The 18,146-nt window shown below is 54.1% G+C and overlaps 1 protein-coding gene across 2 annotated transcripts in view; it reads left to right on the top strand.

Annotated features, from left to right (window-relative positions):
• Nucleotides 1-17,935, top strand: part of BRF1 (BRF1 general transcription factor IIIB subunit) — a gene marked incomplete at both ends in the record, with an annotated part of 71,846 nt that extends 53,911 nt beyond the window's left edge. For both annotated transcript variants that reach the window (XM_080706804.1, XM_080706803.1), the window contains 11 exons: nucleotides 1,272-1,398; nucleotides 2,004-2,043; nucleotides 2,128-2,220; nucleotides 6,402-6,668; nucleotides 8,915-8,976; nucleotides 9,711-9,792; nucleotides 9,871-9,926; nucleotides 10,908-11,167; nucleotides 16,571-16,622; nucleotides 17,116-17,287; nucleotides 17,898-17,935. In XM_080706804.1, coding sequence (XP_080562930.1) covers nucleotides 1,272-1,398; nucleotides 2,004-2,043; nucleotides 2,128-2,220; nucleotides 6,402-6,668; nucleotides 8,915-8,976; nucleotides 9,711-9,792; nucleotides 9,871-9,926; nucleotides 10,908-11,167; nucleotides 16,571-16,622; nucleotides 17,116-17,287; nucleotides 17,898-17,935 — 1,249 coding nt within the window. The remainder of the gene's footprint in view (nucleotides 1-1,271; nucleotides 1,399-2,003; nucleotides 2,044-2,127; nucleotides 2,221-6,401; nucleotides 6,669-8,914; nucleotides 8,977-9,710; nucleotides 9,793-9,870; nucleotides 9,927-10,907; nucleotides 11,168-16,570; nucleotides 16,623-17,115; nucleotides 17,288-17,897) is intronic.
• Between the last annotated feature and the right edge of the window lie 211 nt (nucleotides 17,936-18,146).

Below are 18,146 nucleotides of genomic sequence, written 5' to 3'. Positions count from 1 at the left end.
TACAAGCGTGCGCCACCATGCCTGGCTTTATTCTTTAGTTTTTGAAATAGGATTTCACTAAGTTGCGGAGGGCCTCACAAATTGCTGAGGCTGGCTGAGAACCTACACTCCTCCTGTCTCAGCCTCCCAAGTAGTGGGATTATAAGCACGCACCACCATGCCTGGTTTTTAAAAAGAATTCTTAAAGAGCCAGATGTGGTGGCACATGCCTGTAATCCCAATATCTGAGAAGATGGTGAAGACAAGATCTCAGGTTCAAGGCTAATGCTTAGGAACTTAGTGAGACTCTATTTCAAAATAATAAGCCAGGCATGGTGGTGCACACTTGTAATCCCAGCTTTCGGGAAGCTGAGACAGGAGGATCATAGTTTGTGGTCAGCCTCAGCTACTTAGTGAAGCCCTTTGCAACTCAGTGAGACCTTGTTTCAAAATAAATAATAAAAAATAGGGCTGGGAGTGTAGCTCAGAGATAGAAAGCCCCTGGGTTCCAACCCCAGTACCATACCAAAAAAAAAAAAAAAAAAAAAGTTTGTAGAAAGCAAGCCAGGTGTCGTGGCACACACTTATAATCCCAGTACAAAAGGATCACAGGTTCATAACTAGCCTCAGTGCTTAGTGAGGCTTTCAGCAACTTAGACCCTGTTTCAAAATAAAGAACAAATAGGGCTGGGGGTGTAGCTCGGAGGTAGAATTCCCACGAGTTAAGTACCTAGTACCTCCAAAAAAAAAAGATTGTAGAAAACATAAGACAAACATTGGCTGGTAGCCAGGCGTGGTGGTGCATGCTTATAATCCCAGTACTTGGGAGGCTGAGACTGGAGGATCTAAGTTCACAGCCAGCCTCAGCTACTTAGTGAGGCCTCTGCAACTTAGTGAGATCCTGTTTCAAAATAAATAATAGAAATTTGGGCTGGGGGTGTAGCTCGGAGGTAGAATGTTCCTGGGTTCTATCCTAATACCAAAAAGTAAATAAATAAATGAACATTAGCTGTCACCAATGTGCAGAATTCAGCCTGAGCTGCCCGGCAGGTGGCATCTCTGGCCTGGACTTCTCCAAGTGGAGAAGTCCTTTACTTCCGGCCAGTACCCCTGGCTCTATGGGTGAGGGAAGAAGGGTACCATAGGCTTTCTCCCAGAGACCCAGCTCCTGGCAGGATCAGGTGGCGATTGGGAAGCTGCCGGAAAGGGAGTGGACCTATGCTTGTGGCTGGTGTGGCCAGGACTGGGGGCCTCTCAGGACACTGGGCATCTCACTCACTCTTCTGTGCTAGGCTCACAGAATTTGAAGACACCCCCACCAGTCAGCTGACCATCGATGAGTTCATGAAAATCGACTTGGAGGAAGAGTGTGATCCGCCCTCGTACACGGCTGGCCAGAGGAAGCTGCGGATGAAGCAGGTGGGGCTGCTCCTGTCCCGTGGGAGAGTTCGACTCCACGCCTCATGCTGCTTGCAGCCGGTGGTTTAGCTGCCTAGGGGAGACCTGGTCTGAACACGGTGCCAGCTCACTGCCAGGCTCTTGAGCGAGGCGCTCTTGGGGCATGCTGCTGCATATGGAGGCTGCCGGCGCCCTCAGTTGCTCCGGGATCCGCCTGCCTGCCCCACAGCTGTGCTCCAGTTCAGCTGGACTCCCCAGTGCTAGAATGTCAGGTGGACTCCTCAAGCCATGCCTGCCTTGGAATTGCTAGAGTCTGAGAAGGAACACGTGCTCCCAGCAGCCCTTGCTACAGCCCCACCTCCTTTCTTTATTTTGCCATTGGTGCGGGGCGTTGGCCTCATGTGGCCAGGACTGCACTCAGCAAGGCAGGAGTGGAGAGGGCAGAGGTGGGCAGTGGGCAGAGCTGGCCCAGCTCCCTCGGGTCCACCTGGGCGCGAGGCGGGTTCTCTTCCGGGGACGGCCGCCTGTCTGCAGGGCTGCTCTTCACCTTGGGTGGGCCCTGCGCCAGTTCTGTGGCCTGGCGCCATTGGCGTCGTACTGCTCACTGACTCCCTTTTCTCCTTCAGCTTGAACAAGTCCTGTCCAAAAAACTGGAGGAAGTTGAAGGTAACTGACCAGTCTCCCAAATGTGTTTCAGTGTTATTAGAAAAATCGATTCATGCTTAGTTTTGCTTTAACTTATTACTTCAGGTGAAATATCCAGTTATCAAGATGCCATTGAAATTGAACTAGAAAATAGCCGGCCAAAGGCGAAGGGGGCCCTTGCCAGCCTGTCTAAAGACGGTGAGTGTCACCCTGCCCTCTTGGGCCTCAAGGACTCTCAGCTAGGACCCCTGAGACTTCCTTCACGTGCCCTCCCTTGCCGCCACTGCTTCCCTGGCCACATGGTCCTGCAACTCAGGGTCCCACCCCCTAGCCTCTGGTCACTTCCAGGTTATGACATGCCCTGCTGAGTATCCAGCTGCTCTCTGGGCACCCCCCAACCCCACATGCCCCAGCCTCCAGCCTGTGCCCCACAGCTCCTCAGCACGTGAGTGTCTGTTCTCCTGGGCCTCAGCTGCCCTCCGGGGCCCTGAGGATCATTATCCTCTCTCCGGCTTGGCCACTGCCTGCAGGAGATTCTTGGCTGTGTGTCCGCAGCCCTGGGGCAGATGGCCCAGCCATGCACAGCTGTCTCTCCCCTGGGTCCTCACTGCCTCACATGTGCGTTGCTAGCTGTGTTTCTCCTGGGCCGGCAGCAGTAGCACAGCGTGTCAGCTACCTTTCTTAGCGCGCTGGTCCATGTGGAGCTGCCCTGGACGCTGAGCGGCTTAGCACTCCTCCTTCCTTGGCTTGGGGTTGAGGCGCACCTGTGCCAGGAGCGGCCAGGGCTCTACTCTAGCGCTTTCTGCTTGACGACATCGGTACCATGTGTGACGCTTTGGTCTGCCTCGCTAGGCACCTGGATTCTGGGAAGAAAGGCAGGCATCTTCTGAGGCAGCACCGTTTGCAGACACTCTTGTTTATGTTTCGTGTGAACTTTAGGACCGCCTTGTGCACCCCAGCCTACCCTGCGCTTTGTCCATCAGCTTGGAGAAAGCGCCGCCCTTGTCTTTCCCTGCTCCATCTTCCTCCTTCTGGAAGCAGGCAGCTCTTTCCCCCGGGGCCTCTGCTCTGTGTCTAAAGCCCCGCGGACATCTCTGCGCCTGGGCCCTGCTGCCCTCTGTGTGGCTGCCCTAAGTGGTGTCTTTCTTCCTCTTGTTCCCTGACTGCTTGCCGCCTGTAACCACCACCTGTTGTATGCTGACTGTGCTTCTCTCTGCTAGGGATTCTGATGTTGCTTTTAGTAGTTTTCCATTTATCATGTCACCTAAACATGGTGCTTCTCCTCCTGTTCTTCCAGTTCTTATTCCCAGATTTCTTTCTTGCTGAATCTCGGGGCAGCACCTGGCCTGTCCCCACCCATCAGCTTCTGTGGACCCGTGTGTGCGTGCTCAGCAAGGTGCCCCCTCACCTGTGCTGTGGGGTCGCCGCTGCGGCCAGTGTTCCCAGCTCAGGCACGTGTGCGTTTGAGACCCGGGCGGTGGAGGCCACGGGCGCTCCTGATGGGTGTGTGCAGTCCTTCACCTTGAAGTCCCCCGTTGGGCCCTCCCGGGTTCCTGGGAGGCACCACCTGGCTGCACTGCTGGCCGTGTACAGGCTAGGTAGGGCTCCCATCCTGCCCACTGGCAGGGGTGAGCAGAGTTGCCTCTTACCATACTTTCCCCTGTGGTTTTCTTTCCTGTCCTGAGGTAGTTGTGTTTCCACAGCCAGGTTCAGCCTTTCCTTTCTGCTTGCTACATTAGTAGCTTCTGCGCTCCCCTCCACCTGTCCCTCCTGTGCTCTGCATCTGTGCTCTCAGCCACCTGCCCGCTTTGTTCTGACGCTGGCTGCACTCGTACTGGCCAGCGAGCTTCCTCCGAGCTCAGTTGTCCTGCCGAGACATGTTTTGGTTTCTCAGTCCCGGTTTACCTTTTCTCCTGTGTGTGAGGAAGCTTTAAGTTCTGGGGTGGTGTCCTCTGATTTTGGTGTTGACATTACTTTCCTTGTACCGTAACCGGGAGTGTTTCTGTTGGTTTCTCCTGGCGCCATCTGCAGACATGTTGGTGGTCATGGTTACTGGGGAGGGAGGCACCACTGCATCCCAGGATCAGGGCGGGATGGACCTGTCCTGCTTTTTTGCCCATGAACATTGCTCAGGCTGCCCTGAGGTTGCTGCCCTGTGGGTCTGGTTCTCACTTTCATCCGCCCAGTTATCTCACACAGGGGTGGCAGCCTGGGCATCTGCCTCCAGCCACGGCACCTCCCAGGGTACCAGGGCCTGCCCAGGCCTGGAGGACAGCCCTCTGTCTCTGCTTGTCCTCGCTCTACCCACCTGAGGCTTCTCGTACTCAGTGGAGACCTGCTTTGGCTGCTGGAGCCAACACAGCCTTTTCTCTTTCAATAGTTGAAGTAAGTGTTTTTACTTACTGACAAGCCTCCTGGGTAGAATCTGAACTTGGTCTGCATTTCTGTTCCAGTGTTTCTCTTTATGTACTTTCTTTGTTTCTCTGCTGCGTGGTCAGTATCTGTTCACACCCGCCAGGCCATGACAAAGCAGGATGCCCCCCCTTGAAGTGGGGTGCCACCTTTGACAGGCAGTGCTAACCACGGGTCTTAAAGTGCACTCAGAGAAGCTAAAAGGGAAGGTGAGACATGTTCCAATGTGTCTCTTAAATTAAGCGTACCTCAGGATTTCTGACACGCTTTGAGGAGCGACTGGCACACAGCATAGCGCACGTGTGTAGAACGCACCTGTAGTTTTGCGTTTTGACACATGCATCCTGTGAAGCTGTACTGCGCAGTCAGAGCAGCACAGACCTGTCAGTGCCCACGTGTCTTCTCGCCTTTGCAGAAGGCGCCTGCCCTCTTCATCCAGACTGTCACTGTCTGCTCTCTGTCACCAAGCTGACTTTTACACAAAAGTCTACACACATCGTGCACTTTTTTTGCTCACTTTTTTTTTTTTTTTTGCGGTACTGGGGATAGAGCCCAGGGGCATTCTACCTCTGAGCTACACCCCCTGCTCTATATTTTATTCTTTATTTTTGAAACACGGTCTCACTAAGTAGCAGAAGGCCTCACTAAGTAGTTGAGGCTGTTCGCGAACTGCGATTCTCCGGTCTCAGCCTCCTGAATGCTGGGATTACAAGCGTGCGCCACCATGCCCGGCTTCATTTTTTTATTTTCTCTCTCTCTCTCTCTCTCTCTCTATATATATATATATATATATATATATATATATATATTTTTTTTTTTTTTTTTTTTTTTTTTTTTTTTTTTTTTTTTTTTTGCGGGTCTGGGGATGGAACCCAGGGGCATTCAACTCCAAGCTACACCCCCTGCTCTATTTTTTATTCTCTATTTTGAAACAGGGTCTCACTAAGTTGTGGAGGGCCTTGCTAAGTAGCTGAGGCTGTCCGTGAACCGTGATCCTCCGGTCTCAGCCTCCTGAATGCTGGGATGACAAGCGTGCGCCACCACGCCCGGCTTCAGTGTAATTATTTTGAGCAGTCCATCAGTAGTTTGTTCCTTTGCATTATGGTACTATAGGCCATAAATATACTGAGGTAGTTAACCAATTCGTCCATTGAAGGACACTGGGTCATGTCCTGCTTTGGACCATTACAGATAAACTGCTCTGAACACTCACGAGGTGCAGCCTTCTGAGTGGGCATTTGTTTCCTTTGTGTGGGGCATGAGGCGAGACTGCCGGTTTTGGAAGGCTGTGTTCAGGTGTCAGAGACGGCTGTGGCGTGGTGGCTGCATGTCGGGGGCGCGGTGGCTTGTGTGCTTGGGTCTGCGCTCTCTGTCCACCACACACTGAGCGTCTGTTCTCTGCTGATTTGCCTCTGTGCGTCCTGGGTGTGTCTGCTGGGTCTCTTGCCTGTTTAATTTTTTTCATGGCTCTTAGGGATTCGTTTTGTATTCGACAGAGCTCTCTAGGTGTTTTTGCAGATGTGTAATCCTAAAAGAAGCTGTGGTCCTCATCTTCTCTTGACAGCATCTTTCAAAAGACAGATGTTCTCAGTTCTTTCAAAATTAACTTTATCAGTGTTTTGTATATTCTGCTTTTCATGCCCTGGTCTAAGACATTTTTGCCTAATCCAAGGTCACAAACATTTTTCTTTTTTCTAAAACATTTAAACCTAGCTCTCACACTTAGGTCTCTGGTCCATTTTGAGTGCGGTTTGCATAAAGCATGAACTTTTCTGCATAATGCTTTATACATGGACAGCCTAAGGACTCTTTGCTGTCAGGATCCTGCTTTCTCTGCTGCAGAAAAAGGCTTGCTTTTGTGGAATTTGCGGGCTCAGTTATTTAGCAGCTTAGCAAAAGTGTTTGTCACAAAAGCAGCTCTCTGGCTTTCTGCCTGGTGACAGGTGGCATGTGAATTGTGTCCCTAGGCTCTGTGGAAGATACCACATCCAGTCTGTTTGGCGAGGAGGAGGCTGAGGATGAGGAACTGGAAGCTGCTGCCAGCCACATGAACAAGGACTTTTACAGGGAGCTCCTAGGCGGCGGCAGTAGCAGCTCGGAAGCAGCAGACAACCCTGAGGGTGGCGACAGGCCTATGGCCTTGGAGTCCCTGCTGGGCCCCCTGCCCACAGCAGCCAGCCTGGGCATCTCAGACTCCATCCGCGAGTGCATCTCCTCCCCGAGTGGGGACCCCAGTGAGTGCCCCGTCACGGGGTGGGAGGGCTCTCCTATCCTCATGGTCCCTCTCATGGAGTCAACTGGAAGCCACCCTAGTCTCAGAGAGGGGTGGGCTTGAACAGGGCACTACCACCCCCGGTGAAAAGCCATCTGAGGGTCGACGGTCCTGAGGTAGAGATCTGGTACCTGCTGACAGCTCTCAGTGCCAGCAGGTCTTCTTGTCACTGGGACTGTCCGCTGCCACAGGCTCCCTGCCCCTGGGGCCTTGCTTGAGAGTGGGGGGGCCTTGGCATGGCCCAGAGTCCACAGCTGGCAGGGCTCAGGGCCATCCCCCCAGTGTCCTGGCTTGCCATGGAGGGGAGGGCTGGATGTGCAGGGCAGGGCACAGCATCCTCAGTGGAGACAGGTCTCCTGCCCCACGGGCCTGCTCCCATTGCTCCTTATCCCTCCCATTTTTATTTTATTGTTATCTTTTGTGGGTCTGGGATGGAACCCAGGGCCATTCTACCTCCAAGCTATACCCCCGACCCAATTTTTTATTCTTTATTTGGAAACCAGGTCTCACTGAGTTGCGGAGGGCCTCACTAAGTAGCTGAGGCTGTCCGCAAACCGCGATCCTCTGGTCTCAGCCTCCAGAATGCTGGGATTACAAGTGTGCACCACCACGCCCTCCCTTTTTTTTTTTTCTTTTTAAATTTTGGTATGGGGATGGAACCCAGGGGCCTTCTACCTCTGGGCTACACTCCCAGACCTATTTTATATTTTATTTGAAACAGGGTCTCTTAAGCCAGCTGAGGCTGGCTTCGAACCTGCAAGATCCTCCTGTCTCAGCCTCCCAAGCGCGGGGATTACAAGCATGCACCACCATGCCCGACTTCCTCCCATTTTTAAAACACTGCCAAGTCAGCTGTGGGCATGGCTGGGTGCAGGTGGCTGTGGAAGGAAGGCTTGGTGCCATCCCCTTTCTTTGCCAGGATGGGCTCCCCCGGCAGCTTGTCACCCTCGGACCCTGGCTCCGCTCCAGGGGCCAGGGCATGGCCTCTGCACGAGGGACTTCTGTGAGGGGCATGCCACTCAGTCATTGGACAGGTGTTTATTGTGCAGCCCATGGACCAGGTACACAGAAAAACTCCTGTGTTCCTTCCCTAATGTCAGTAACTGCTCAAGAGGGAACCTGGGGAGGTCACAGAGCCTGTGCTGAGGCCCTGAGGCGGCCGGGGCACGCTGATTTTGGAGCAGAAAGGTCATTCCCAGCCGGGTGTGGTGGCGCACGCTTGTAATCCCAGCATTTGGGAGGCTGAGGCCGGAGAATCGCGGTTTGAGGACAGCCTCAGCTAATTAGTGAGGCCCTCTGCAATTCAGTAAGACCTGGTTTCAAAATAAAGAATAATAAAAAAAAATAGGGCCGGAGGTGTATGTAGCTCAGAGGTCAAATGCCCCTAGGTTCCATCCTCAGGCCCGAAAAAAAAAAAAAAAGTCATTCCCCAGAGCAGGCAGACCACAGTGGGCCTCAGACGAGAGACAGGCAGACGGCTACTTGTGTGGGCCACAGTCAGAGCTTCCTAGAGGGACACTGGGCGAGGGGCTGTGGGAAGGAGGGACTGCCTTGACCTCCAGGCTGCACAACCTTCCCTGGCCAGGGCAGAGGGAGAAAGTGCCCTGAGGCCTGGACTCCTGGCCCAGGCCAGACCTGCTGCCACGCCCCTTGATGTTTCTGCCCAGCAGCCCCTGCCGGGTTCTGCCTGGGTCGTACTCCCTGTCAGGGCCAGGAGCTGGTATTGCCGTCTGAAGACATGCATCTCAAACCAGTCGTCGTGGCTCATGCTTGCAATCCCACTGCTTGGGAGGCTGAGACGGGGGAGTTCAGGTTCAAGGCCAGCCTCAGCAACTTATTGAGGTACTCCACAAATTAGTAAGGCCCTGTTTCAAAATAAAGACTTTAAAAAACAATAGGATTGGCAGTGTAACTCATAGTAGAATGCCTCTGGGTTCAATCCCCAGTTCTGGGAGGAAAAAAGTCCATTGTTACACCACAGTGCAGGTGTGTTAGAGTTTCTCTGCTTCACCCTTAGCATTCTGATGTGAACACCATCCCAAGCATACTCAAAGACAGGCAGGACACAGCTGTCACCTGCTGGTTGAAGGAGGCAGGGCTTCTAGAAGCCCTTGCCTCAGACTCCAGTCCCAAGCCATCCCAGACGGTGTCCACGCACCTCTACCAGGGCTTCGCCCTGCGTGAAACTGACACGGTGCTTTCCTCTAGAAGACGCCTCAGAGGACGGTGAGCTGGACCTTAGCGGCATCGACGACCTGGAAATCGACAGAGTGAGCGGCTGCTGCCCTCGCGCTCGCCCTCGGTGGAGGCTAGCCTGGGGTTGGCCCCAAGTCCTAGGGCCTGCCACTTAAGTACTTTGGTTTCTTGGGGCTTTGCAGCTTTCCCTGGACATCCTCAGACACTCCCAGGTGGGAGGGTGGTCTCTGGGCAGCGCCCACTCCCCTCCCTTCTCCCGAGGCTCCCTCTTCCCAGTTCTGTACAAGGGGGCCTCAGCCAGTGCATGCCTTTTGCCTGGGCAGGGCCCCTATTGGGAGGACCCTGAGCTCTGCCCCTGGCCGTTGCCTCTATGGGTCCCTTCTTTGGGTGGCCCCCGGCCCCAGGAGGGTGCCATTGTGCAAGTAGTTGTACGCCTCCGAATCCCAACCCCAGGGTTGCAGTCTTGTGCACCTCCTGGAGGTGGCCCCGGCTCTGCCTGTCTCATCGGTCTCTCCCCTGATTCGTTGCCACGCGGTGCCTAGGCTACCTGTCTGTTCCTCAGTTGGCACTGTGGGCCATGAGCTGCTCCAGAGGGTCTGCCATCTCTGGGCTCTTGCTCATGGCCGCGCTGGGTGGTTGGCTGGAGAGGGTGAAGGAATGACAGGTCTCCACGCTGAGTAGGAGCCCGCCCACACCTTCCCTTTCTTTAACAATTGAAGCGTACAAATGGGAAGTGTATTTGTTGGTGGGAGAGCCTGGCGTGCTCTGAGTGTGAGCCCCAAGGCTGAAGCAAGCATGCTTTGCACAGTACATCCTGAACGAGTCGGAAGCCCGAGTGAAGGCCGAGCTGTGGATGCGAGAGAACGCCGAGTACCTGCGGGAGCAGAGGGGTAAGCGCCTGCCTGCCCGCCCGCCCGCCTGGGTCCCGAGCTGCAGGCCCTTGCTGACCCGCCCACCCTGACTTGCAGAGAAAGAAGCGCGGATAGCAAAGGAGAAAGAGCTCGGCACCTATAAGGAGCACAAGGTGGGTGCCCGCCAGCGCCTGAGTCCATGCTTCTGCAGACTTCTGGGTTCCTGGGAGGAGATATCCTTGAAACGCCTTCTCCCGTGACCGCTGAGCCAGCACTGGCCGCCAAGTTGCCCTGGTCAGCCACACTGGTCTTGGGTTCCACCCTGGAGGGACATGCTCCCCATCTTTGGAGTGGGGTTCCTAGCACAGGGGCCAGGGCAGACGGTGCTGAGACAGACTCAGGGCTGGCCTCTGAGGGCCCCATCTTGGTTTTTTTCTCTTGGATGGCCTGGGAACATCTACTGTCCTTCCTTTCTCTGTCTGGCAGTTTGGCTCAGCTGCTCACTCCAGGGCTTGAACAGTGACTTTGGAAAGGGTTAAGCTGCGTGTGTGTGTGTGTGTGTGTGTGTGTGTGTGTGTCTGCTCCCTTTCCACCACACCCCCCCCCCTTGCACTGGGGATTGAACCCAGAGGGGTATTCTATCTCCAAATATATCCTCAGCCTGATTTTAGTTTTATTATGAAACAGGGCCTCACTAGATTGATGAGAGTCTCACTACTTGCTGAGGCAGTCCTTGAATCTACAATCCTTCTGTCTCAGCCTCCCAAGTTCTGGGGTTACAGGTGTGCCACCACACCTGGCTGGATTGAGCTTCTGATTGAGCTGGGGCTCTTGTCACCGAGACTGAACTTGTCAGGCCATGGAAGATGGGTGGAGCCTGCCTCTCAGAGGGTCCGTAGGCTTGGCCCAGCAGCTCCATCCCACCAGGCAGTGTGTTGCGTGTTGTGCTGGGCACCTTCCTTTTCTCTCCACAAGGAGTGGCCACACCAGGGAGGCTGGAGTGCAAGAACAGGGTGGAGGTGGGGTGGACTGGTGGTGTCGGGGTGACCTGAGCCAGGGCCAGCCGAGTGCCCCAGAGAGCCCAGCTTCATGAGATGAGGCTGAAGGTTGCAGGTCAGCCACTTAGCAGGCATTTTTTTTATGTTTCGATCTAGCCCAAGAAGTCTTGCAAACGCCGAGAGCCGATCCAGGCCAGCACAGCTGGGGAGGCCATTGAGAAGATGCTGGAGCAGAAGAAAATATCTAGCAAAATTAACTACAGTGTTCTCCGGGACCTCAACAGCAAGGGCAGTGGGGGCAGCCCGCACAAGGAGGACACGCGGCCTGCAGAGAGGAGCAGCTCCAGAAAGCTGTCACGGAGGAGAACGCCAGCCGGCAGGAATGGGGCTGACCCTGGGACCAGCGTGGGGAAGAGGTACCATCCTGTCCCCTGGGCGGGGTGTCTGGGTTGCCGTGGCTGGCTGGGCCACAGGAGAATCAGGAGCCCTGCGAGCCATGTCCTGACTCCCTGAGCTGAGGGAGCTCCTGCAGCCTCAGGAGCTGTTCTGTCTCCAGGAATGATAGGTTCTCCAGCTCGGGGTGATTTTGTAGGAGAGCCAGCCCCAGGCCCTCCACACCCACACCCACACTGCAGCTGTTCTGCTGAGAGGCGCGAGCTGACCGCTGCTGCAGTCAGGTGGAGTGTGGGTGGGAGAGATGCGAGCAGTGGGGCCAAGGCCAGCAAAGGGCCAGAATGTGCCGGCCGGCACTGCTGCACCTGTGGACCCTGTGTGCAGTGGCCTGCAAGATGCCATTGCAAGGTACCAGCTGCCCAAGTCTCCCTGGGTGCCACCTACCACCACTTTTTTTTTTTTTGGTACTGAGATGGAACCCAGGGACATTCTATCTTTGAGCTCCACCCCCAGCCCTATTTTTTATTCTTTATTTTGAAACAGGGTCTCACTAAGTTTCAAAGGGCCTCACTAAGTAGCTGAGGCTGTCCATGAGCCATGATCTTCCTGTCTTAGCCTCCCAAAAACTGGAATTACAAGCCTGCACCACCACGCCCGGCTCACTCTTTTTCTTTTTGGTGGTACTAGGGATGAAGCCCAGGGGCATTTGACCTCTGAGCTACACCCCCAGCCTTATTTTTTATTCCTTTTTTTGAAACAGGGTCTCACTAAGTTGCAGAGAGCCTCACTAAGTAGCTGAGGCTGGCCACAAACCCAGATCGTCCTGTCTCAGCTTCCCAAGTACTGGGATTGTAAGGGTGCGCCACCACGCCCGGCTCCACCTCCACTCTTAGTTGTTCTTTTTAATCATGACTTGTTAAGAAGAAAAGATGTGCGAAGGTGCTTTTCTCCCACTTAAGGAGAAGAGACGTCTTTTCTCATGTCCTTGTTCCGCGCTTCCCTTTTGTGGTGGTGTGTGTGTTAATAATATGGAACTAGTGACCACTCACCAGCCCAGCCTTCTTAGTTTCTGGGGTCAGTGCCATGCCATCATGCTCCACAAGGACTCTTCTATGTTCAGATTGTAAGGAAAGCTGTTGTATATTTCTTCTAATTTTATGAATTTTTCCCTTCTGTGGGTGGTACCCAGGTGCATTCTACCACTGAGTTAAACCTTGACCCTTTTTATTTTGATATAGGCTCTCAGTAGGTCACCACACACCGGATTTGAACCTGTAATCCTCCTGTCTCCGCCTCCCTAGTATTGGGATTATAGGCATTGCCACCACATCTGGCTGTGGTTTTGGTTTTTTATGTCTTAAGTTTCTGATCCATCTGAAACTTATTTTGGTGCAAAGACTGAGATGAACTCATGAGGCCGTCTCTGGGTGGCTAGGAAGCACTCTAAGAAACCCCAGCCTAGCCAGGCATGGTAGGGGATGCTTGTAATCTCGGGATTTGAGAGGCTGAAACAGAAGGATCACAGGTTCCTGGCCAACCTCAGCTACTTAGTGCGGCCCCCTGAAACTTAGTGAAACCTTGTCTACACTTGGAGGTAGAATGCCCCTGGTTCAATCCCAAGTACCACCAAAAATAAAAAAGAGAGAGAGAGGAAGAAGCAACCTGTCCCACAGAGTGGCTCTGGTGCCACCAGGGTTCTGTTGGCGCATGCACATCACCCAGCTGAGGGTAGGGTGCTGGTTTTGTGGGAGTACATCCTTTCTAGCACTGAGAATTCTGTGTCTAGGCTAGGCCTTTTCCCCTGGCACCTTGACCTCTTTGTTTGGTGTGGGATGTCCTAACGAGGTCCCACTCCCCCACTTGGGGACAGTTCACCCCAGGGCCTCCTGGAGTCCCAGGCCCACAGGTGTTTGTGTCTCTTCAGGAATCTCCTGTGTGGGGAGCACTCACCTCCTGCACCTGTTGTTCCTGGCAACCATATGTGGGAGGGTTTTTTTTTTTTTTTTTTTTTGATGTTACTGGGGTTCCTGGAAACCCTTCTACCTCCGGGCTACACTCCCAGACCTATTTTTTATACTTTTTTATTTGGAAACAGGGTCTTTTTAGCCAGCGCGTGCGGCTGGCTTCGAACCTGTGTGATCCTCCTGTCTCTGCCTCCCAAGCACCCAAGCACAGGGATTACAAGCGTGTACCCCCACGCCTGGCTGGGAGGGTTTTTTTTTTTTTTTTTTCACAATACTGGGGATTGAACATAGGGATGTTCTACCACTAAGCTATGTAGACATCACCAGCCCTTTTTTTTTTTTTTTTCCTTTTCCTTTGCTGTTTTTTGTTTTTGTTTCCGTCTTTAATGCTACTGGGGGTTAGACATGGGATTTCTACCTCCGGACTATACCCTCAGCCCTATTCTTTTTTTTTTTTTTTTTCTTTTTTTTTGCAGTTCAATAACCCAAGGGCATTCTACCTTCAAGCTACACCCTCAGCCCTATTTTCTTTCTTTTTTTTTTGGGGGGGGGGTGGTACTGGGATTCCTGGAAGCCCTTCTACCTTCTACCGGGCTACACTCCCAGACCTATTTTTTACATTTTCATTTTGGAAACAGGGTCTCCTAAACCAGCGCGCGCGGCTGGCTTTGAACCTGCACGATCCTCCTGTCTCTGCCTCCCAAGGGCGGGGATTACAAGCGTGCGCCACCACGCCCGGCTTTCTTATTTTGTTTTGAAACAAGCCCTCACTAAGTTGCAGAGGGCCTCACTAAATTGCTGAGGCTGGCCATAAACCTGCGATCCTAGCTTCTCAAATACTGGGATTATAAGTGTGAGTCACCACACCTGATTTCTAGCCCTATTTTTTATTCTTTATCTTAAATCAGGGTCTCACTAAGTTGCTGAGGGCCTCCTAAGTAGCAGAAGCTGCCTACAACCTCCTGTCTCAGCCTCCCAAGTAACGGGATTACAAGTGTTTGCCACCATGCCCGGCCCTATCTTTTTTTTTTTTTTTTTTTTGGTGGTACTGGGGTTCATAGAGACCCTTCTACCTCTGGGCTATACACCCAGACCTATTTTTATACTTTTTCTAAATTTGGAAATGGTCTCTTAAGCCAGCGTGGCTGGCTTTGAACCTGTGATCCTATAAATTTGGAAATGGTCTCAATAAGTTGCTAAGAGCCTCACTAAGGTACTGAGGCTGGCTTTGAACCTGTGATCCTCCTGTCTCAGCCTCCTCCCAAGTACACCTATAACCAAGAGGTTATAGGTGTACGCCACAACACCTGGCTTCCAGCCCTTTCTCTCTTTTTTTTGGTGGTACTGGGGTTCCTGAAAGCCCTTCTACCTCCGGGCTACACTCCCAGACCTATTTTTATATTTTTATTTGGAAACAGGGTCTCTTAAGCCAGCGCAGCTGGCTTCGAACCAGCACGATCCTCCTGTCTCTGCCTCCCAAGCGCGGGGATTACAAGCGTGCGCCATCACGCCCGGCTTTATTTTTCATTTTGAAACTAGATCTTGCTAACTTGCTAAGTTGCTCATGCTAGCCTTAAACCCATGATCCTCCTGTCTCAGACCCCCAAGTCACTGGGATTGCAGTGTACACTGCATTTGGCTCTTCTGTTATGGCTATTTTTTTTCTTGTTTTTTGGTACCGGAAACTGAACCCAGGGGCATTCTACTCTACATTCCCACCAACTCTGCTTGTTTGTTTGTTTGTTTGTTTGTTTGTTTGGTGGTACTGGGGATGGAACCCTTCTACCTCCGGGCTATACTCCCAGACCTATTTTATATTTTTTTATTTGGAAACAGGGTCTCTTATGCCAGCAAGGCTGGCTTCGAACCTGCACAATCTTTCTGTCTCTGCCTCCCAAGCGCGGGGATTACAAGCGTGCGCCACCACGCCCGGCTTATTTTTTATTTTGAAACAAGGTCTCATTAAGTTCCTGAGGACCTTGCTGAGTTGCTGTGTTTGTTTCCTGATGTTTATAAGCGCTTTTCCTTAGAATGCAAGCCCCAGGCTGACCTCTTGGTCAGCTACCAGTGCTGACCAGCTGCAGACATGGTCTGCATGGCCACTTTAGGCAGGAGCATCTCCGAGTGCTATTCAGTTTTCTTGACTGACTTTTCAGCCTCTCCAGGCACCCTTCTGGTGGCCCTAAGTCCCTTGGCCTCCTAGCTGGGGACCGGCCCAGTAGGCTGGGGACTGCGAGCTGTGATACTTGGCAGGAGCCTGTCCTTTTGGTGCCATCAGACCCTTACAGGAGGCCCGGCTGGCTACCTGACCTTAGCACACCTATGTCACACAGGCGATGGCCGGGCCACACGAGCAACTGCCTGGAGCTGGCCCAGCTCCCTGTGCTTGGGTTTCTGTGACTGCCCAGCCTGTTACAAGATCCCTTCCCACTGTCCCCGGGTTCACCTGGCGGGAGTTGCTGGGTGGGGCTGAGCCTCTGAAGGTCTAGCAGTAGGGTGCTACTTGAGCCCTCTATGCACACATTTCAGCAGTGGCTGAAAGGAAGGGGCTCTTCACCCCCGCCGCCCTCCCCCATGGGCCCAGCACCCTCTTACACCAGTTTTGGCTGCACTCTTGCCCAGAGTATGGGAACAAAGCCTGATTTCTCCCATCTCTGTGAGCATCAGCCAGAGGTGCCTCTGTCCAGAGGGTCTGGAGGGCAGAGGCGGGCCCGGTGCAGGGCACTGCAAGCAAAAGTCCTGAGGCAACCACTGTGCGCCAGGTGGGGCCTTGGGAGAGAAGCAGGCTTGAGCCCTGAAGTCCTCTCCCTCCTCCCCTTCCCTCCTCCTCCTCCAGAGGCTGCTAATTGGTGGTAAGAGGTGTCGAGGGAGAACTGAGCAGGGGTCTCTGATGTGGCCACTTTCCATGGCCAGAAAGGGGGTGCAGAACAGACGGCCTAGAGCTCCTGTTGTGTGACCAGGAAGAAGAGGTCACTGTGGCCTCTGTGGGTCTCTTATCAGGTGCATGTACCCCGTCACAATGGGAGTGAATGCAGCCCTTGTGGATTCAAGACACACAGCAGGCGGTCTCAGGATGGACACAGTTGGACTTCTCGAGCAGGGACAGAAAGAAGGGTGATAACACCCGGAGATAGTGAGGAAGGAGCAAGGGTCCTGTGGGGGGGCCCAAGGCTGGAAAGATCTGCAAGAGGGCCGCAGTGTGCATGCCAGGGTGGACGGTGTCTTGGCCAGTAGGGCGGTACAGGTTCTCGCGTTGCTGGAGGCGCTCCAGGAGTGTGTCAGCCACTGGGGGACAGAGCCGCGGAGTGGGTCCTCTGCATGTGTCCTGAGTGCGACGAGCCATGCTCTCACTGCCATGGTGGGCTCTGAAGTAGCAGGGCGGCCCTGGCACAGCTGCCTGGTCGGCCTGGGCCCTACAAGGAGCAGAAACCTGGGCTGAGGCTGTGTTGTGCTTCCTTGCAGGTTGAGGCCTCTGGTGTCTACGCAGCCGGCTAAGAAGGCAGCCGTGGGAGAGGTGCGTCGGCTACACAGGACAGGGTCCTCGGGGGGCTGCAGTAGAGCCTGATGGGGTTACTGAGCGGCTGCTGGTCTGATGCTGGCTGGAACAGACATGGACTGCTAAAGCCGGGTGCAGTGGGGACACAAGGGCCAGGCACGTGCCTGCTGCTCAAGGCAGGGACGAGCGCCAAGAGAAGGGCTAGAGCACAGACCAGAACCCACTCCCCGGGTCCCAAAGAACCAGTGTATGAGAAGCAGGGCCTGGCAGGGCATGGGGCCTTGCCATGCAGAGGGCGGCCTGAGGCCTGTCCACTGGCCTAGCTGCTGCATGAGCAGGAGATTGAAAGGGGGCTGTGGATACCAGGAGCCAGGCAGACCCTCTGACCAGCTCAAGTGCGCGCAGGAGCGCTGAGGCTTGTTGGGGCCAGCCTGAAGGAGCCCAAGGCCTGCCTTGTGGTCAGGAGGGCAGCACACTTCGCTCCCATCCCAGCACCACTTTCTCCTTCTAGGCCCTGCACCCCAGCTCCCCTGCCCTAGGAGCTGAGCTCGTCAGGCCAGCGGCAGTTCTGGTGGAGAGCGGCCCTGTGTCGTACCACCCCGAGGAGGAGGCGGACGAGGAAGACGCAGATGAGGAGGATGGGGAGCCCTGTGTCAGCGCTCTGCAGATGATGGGTAGCAATGGTGTGTGGGGCTCCACAAGGTGGGTGGACCCGACATGGGGGCTTCCCAAGAAACCAGGACAGACCACCTGCCTGACAGTCCTGACACTCCGCCTGTCGGCTTCAAACCAAATGCCTCTCTGAAAGAGGAAACTTTAACCAAGGCAGTGTCCATTGGCCATACTAATTCTGAGGCCCTGGGGTATGCCAGAAGAAGCTGGCCAGGGTCTCAGAGCCCAGCTCCATGGGGAAAGTGAGGCACCTGCTGGGCAGGCTGTGGGTCTCAGGTTTGCTGGGAGTGTGTTGGAGGTCTATCCAGGCAGGTGGGGTTCCCAGGTCTGCACATGTGGACATAGACCTGTGCACTCAGAGGCGGGAGGTACACCGGCCCACCAGGAGCGCCACGCCACGCCAGGCCTGTCAGCCCCAAAGAAGTACAGGGCTAAGGAAGACCAGAGTGGAGTTTTCCTTGGGTGGTAGGGCCTGAGAGGCAGGGGGCTGGCTTTAGAGCCTTGGAGGGAGGGCGGGACGAAGGCAGGCAGGCAGGCAGGCAGCATCCCACAGCCTGGGGCATCTCCTGAGCGTAGTGGAGGGGTGTCTGGGCGTCCACGACCATCCCTTGTGCTTTGCAGATTACGGCTGTGATGGAGATGATGATGATGGCTATTGAGTGTGCCCTGAAGGCCAGGCAGAGTCCTGGCACTGGACCTGGCCATGTCTCCTGGGAGTCAGATGGGCTCTGAATGCAAAGACCTGGGACCAGCCTCGAGCACTATCCCCCTTGCTTCGGAACTCTCATCCCATGGACACCTGGCCTCTGTAGTTCCTACTGTTGGGATCCTGTTTTGAGCAATGTAAGGAATATTTTTACCCAGCAAGGG

This window comes from Muscardinus avellanarius (genome assembly GCF_963383645.1).
Source record: "Muscardinus avellanarius genome assembly, chromosome: 12".
NCBI classification, from domain to species: domain Eukaryota; kingdom Metazoa; phylum Chordata; class Mammalia; order Rodentia; family Gliridae; genus Muscardinus; species Muscardinus avellanarius.
This window is presented reverse-complemented; position numbering and strand designations above follow the sequence as displayed.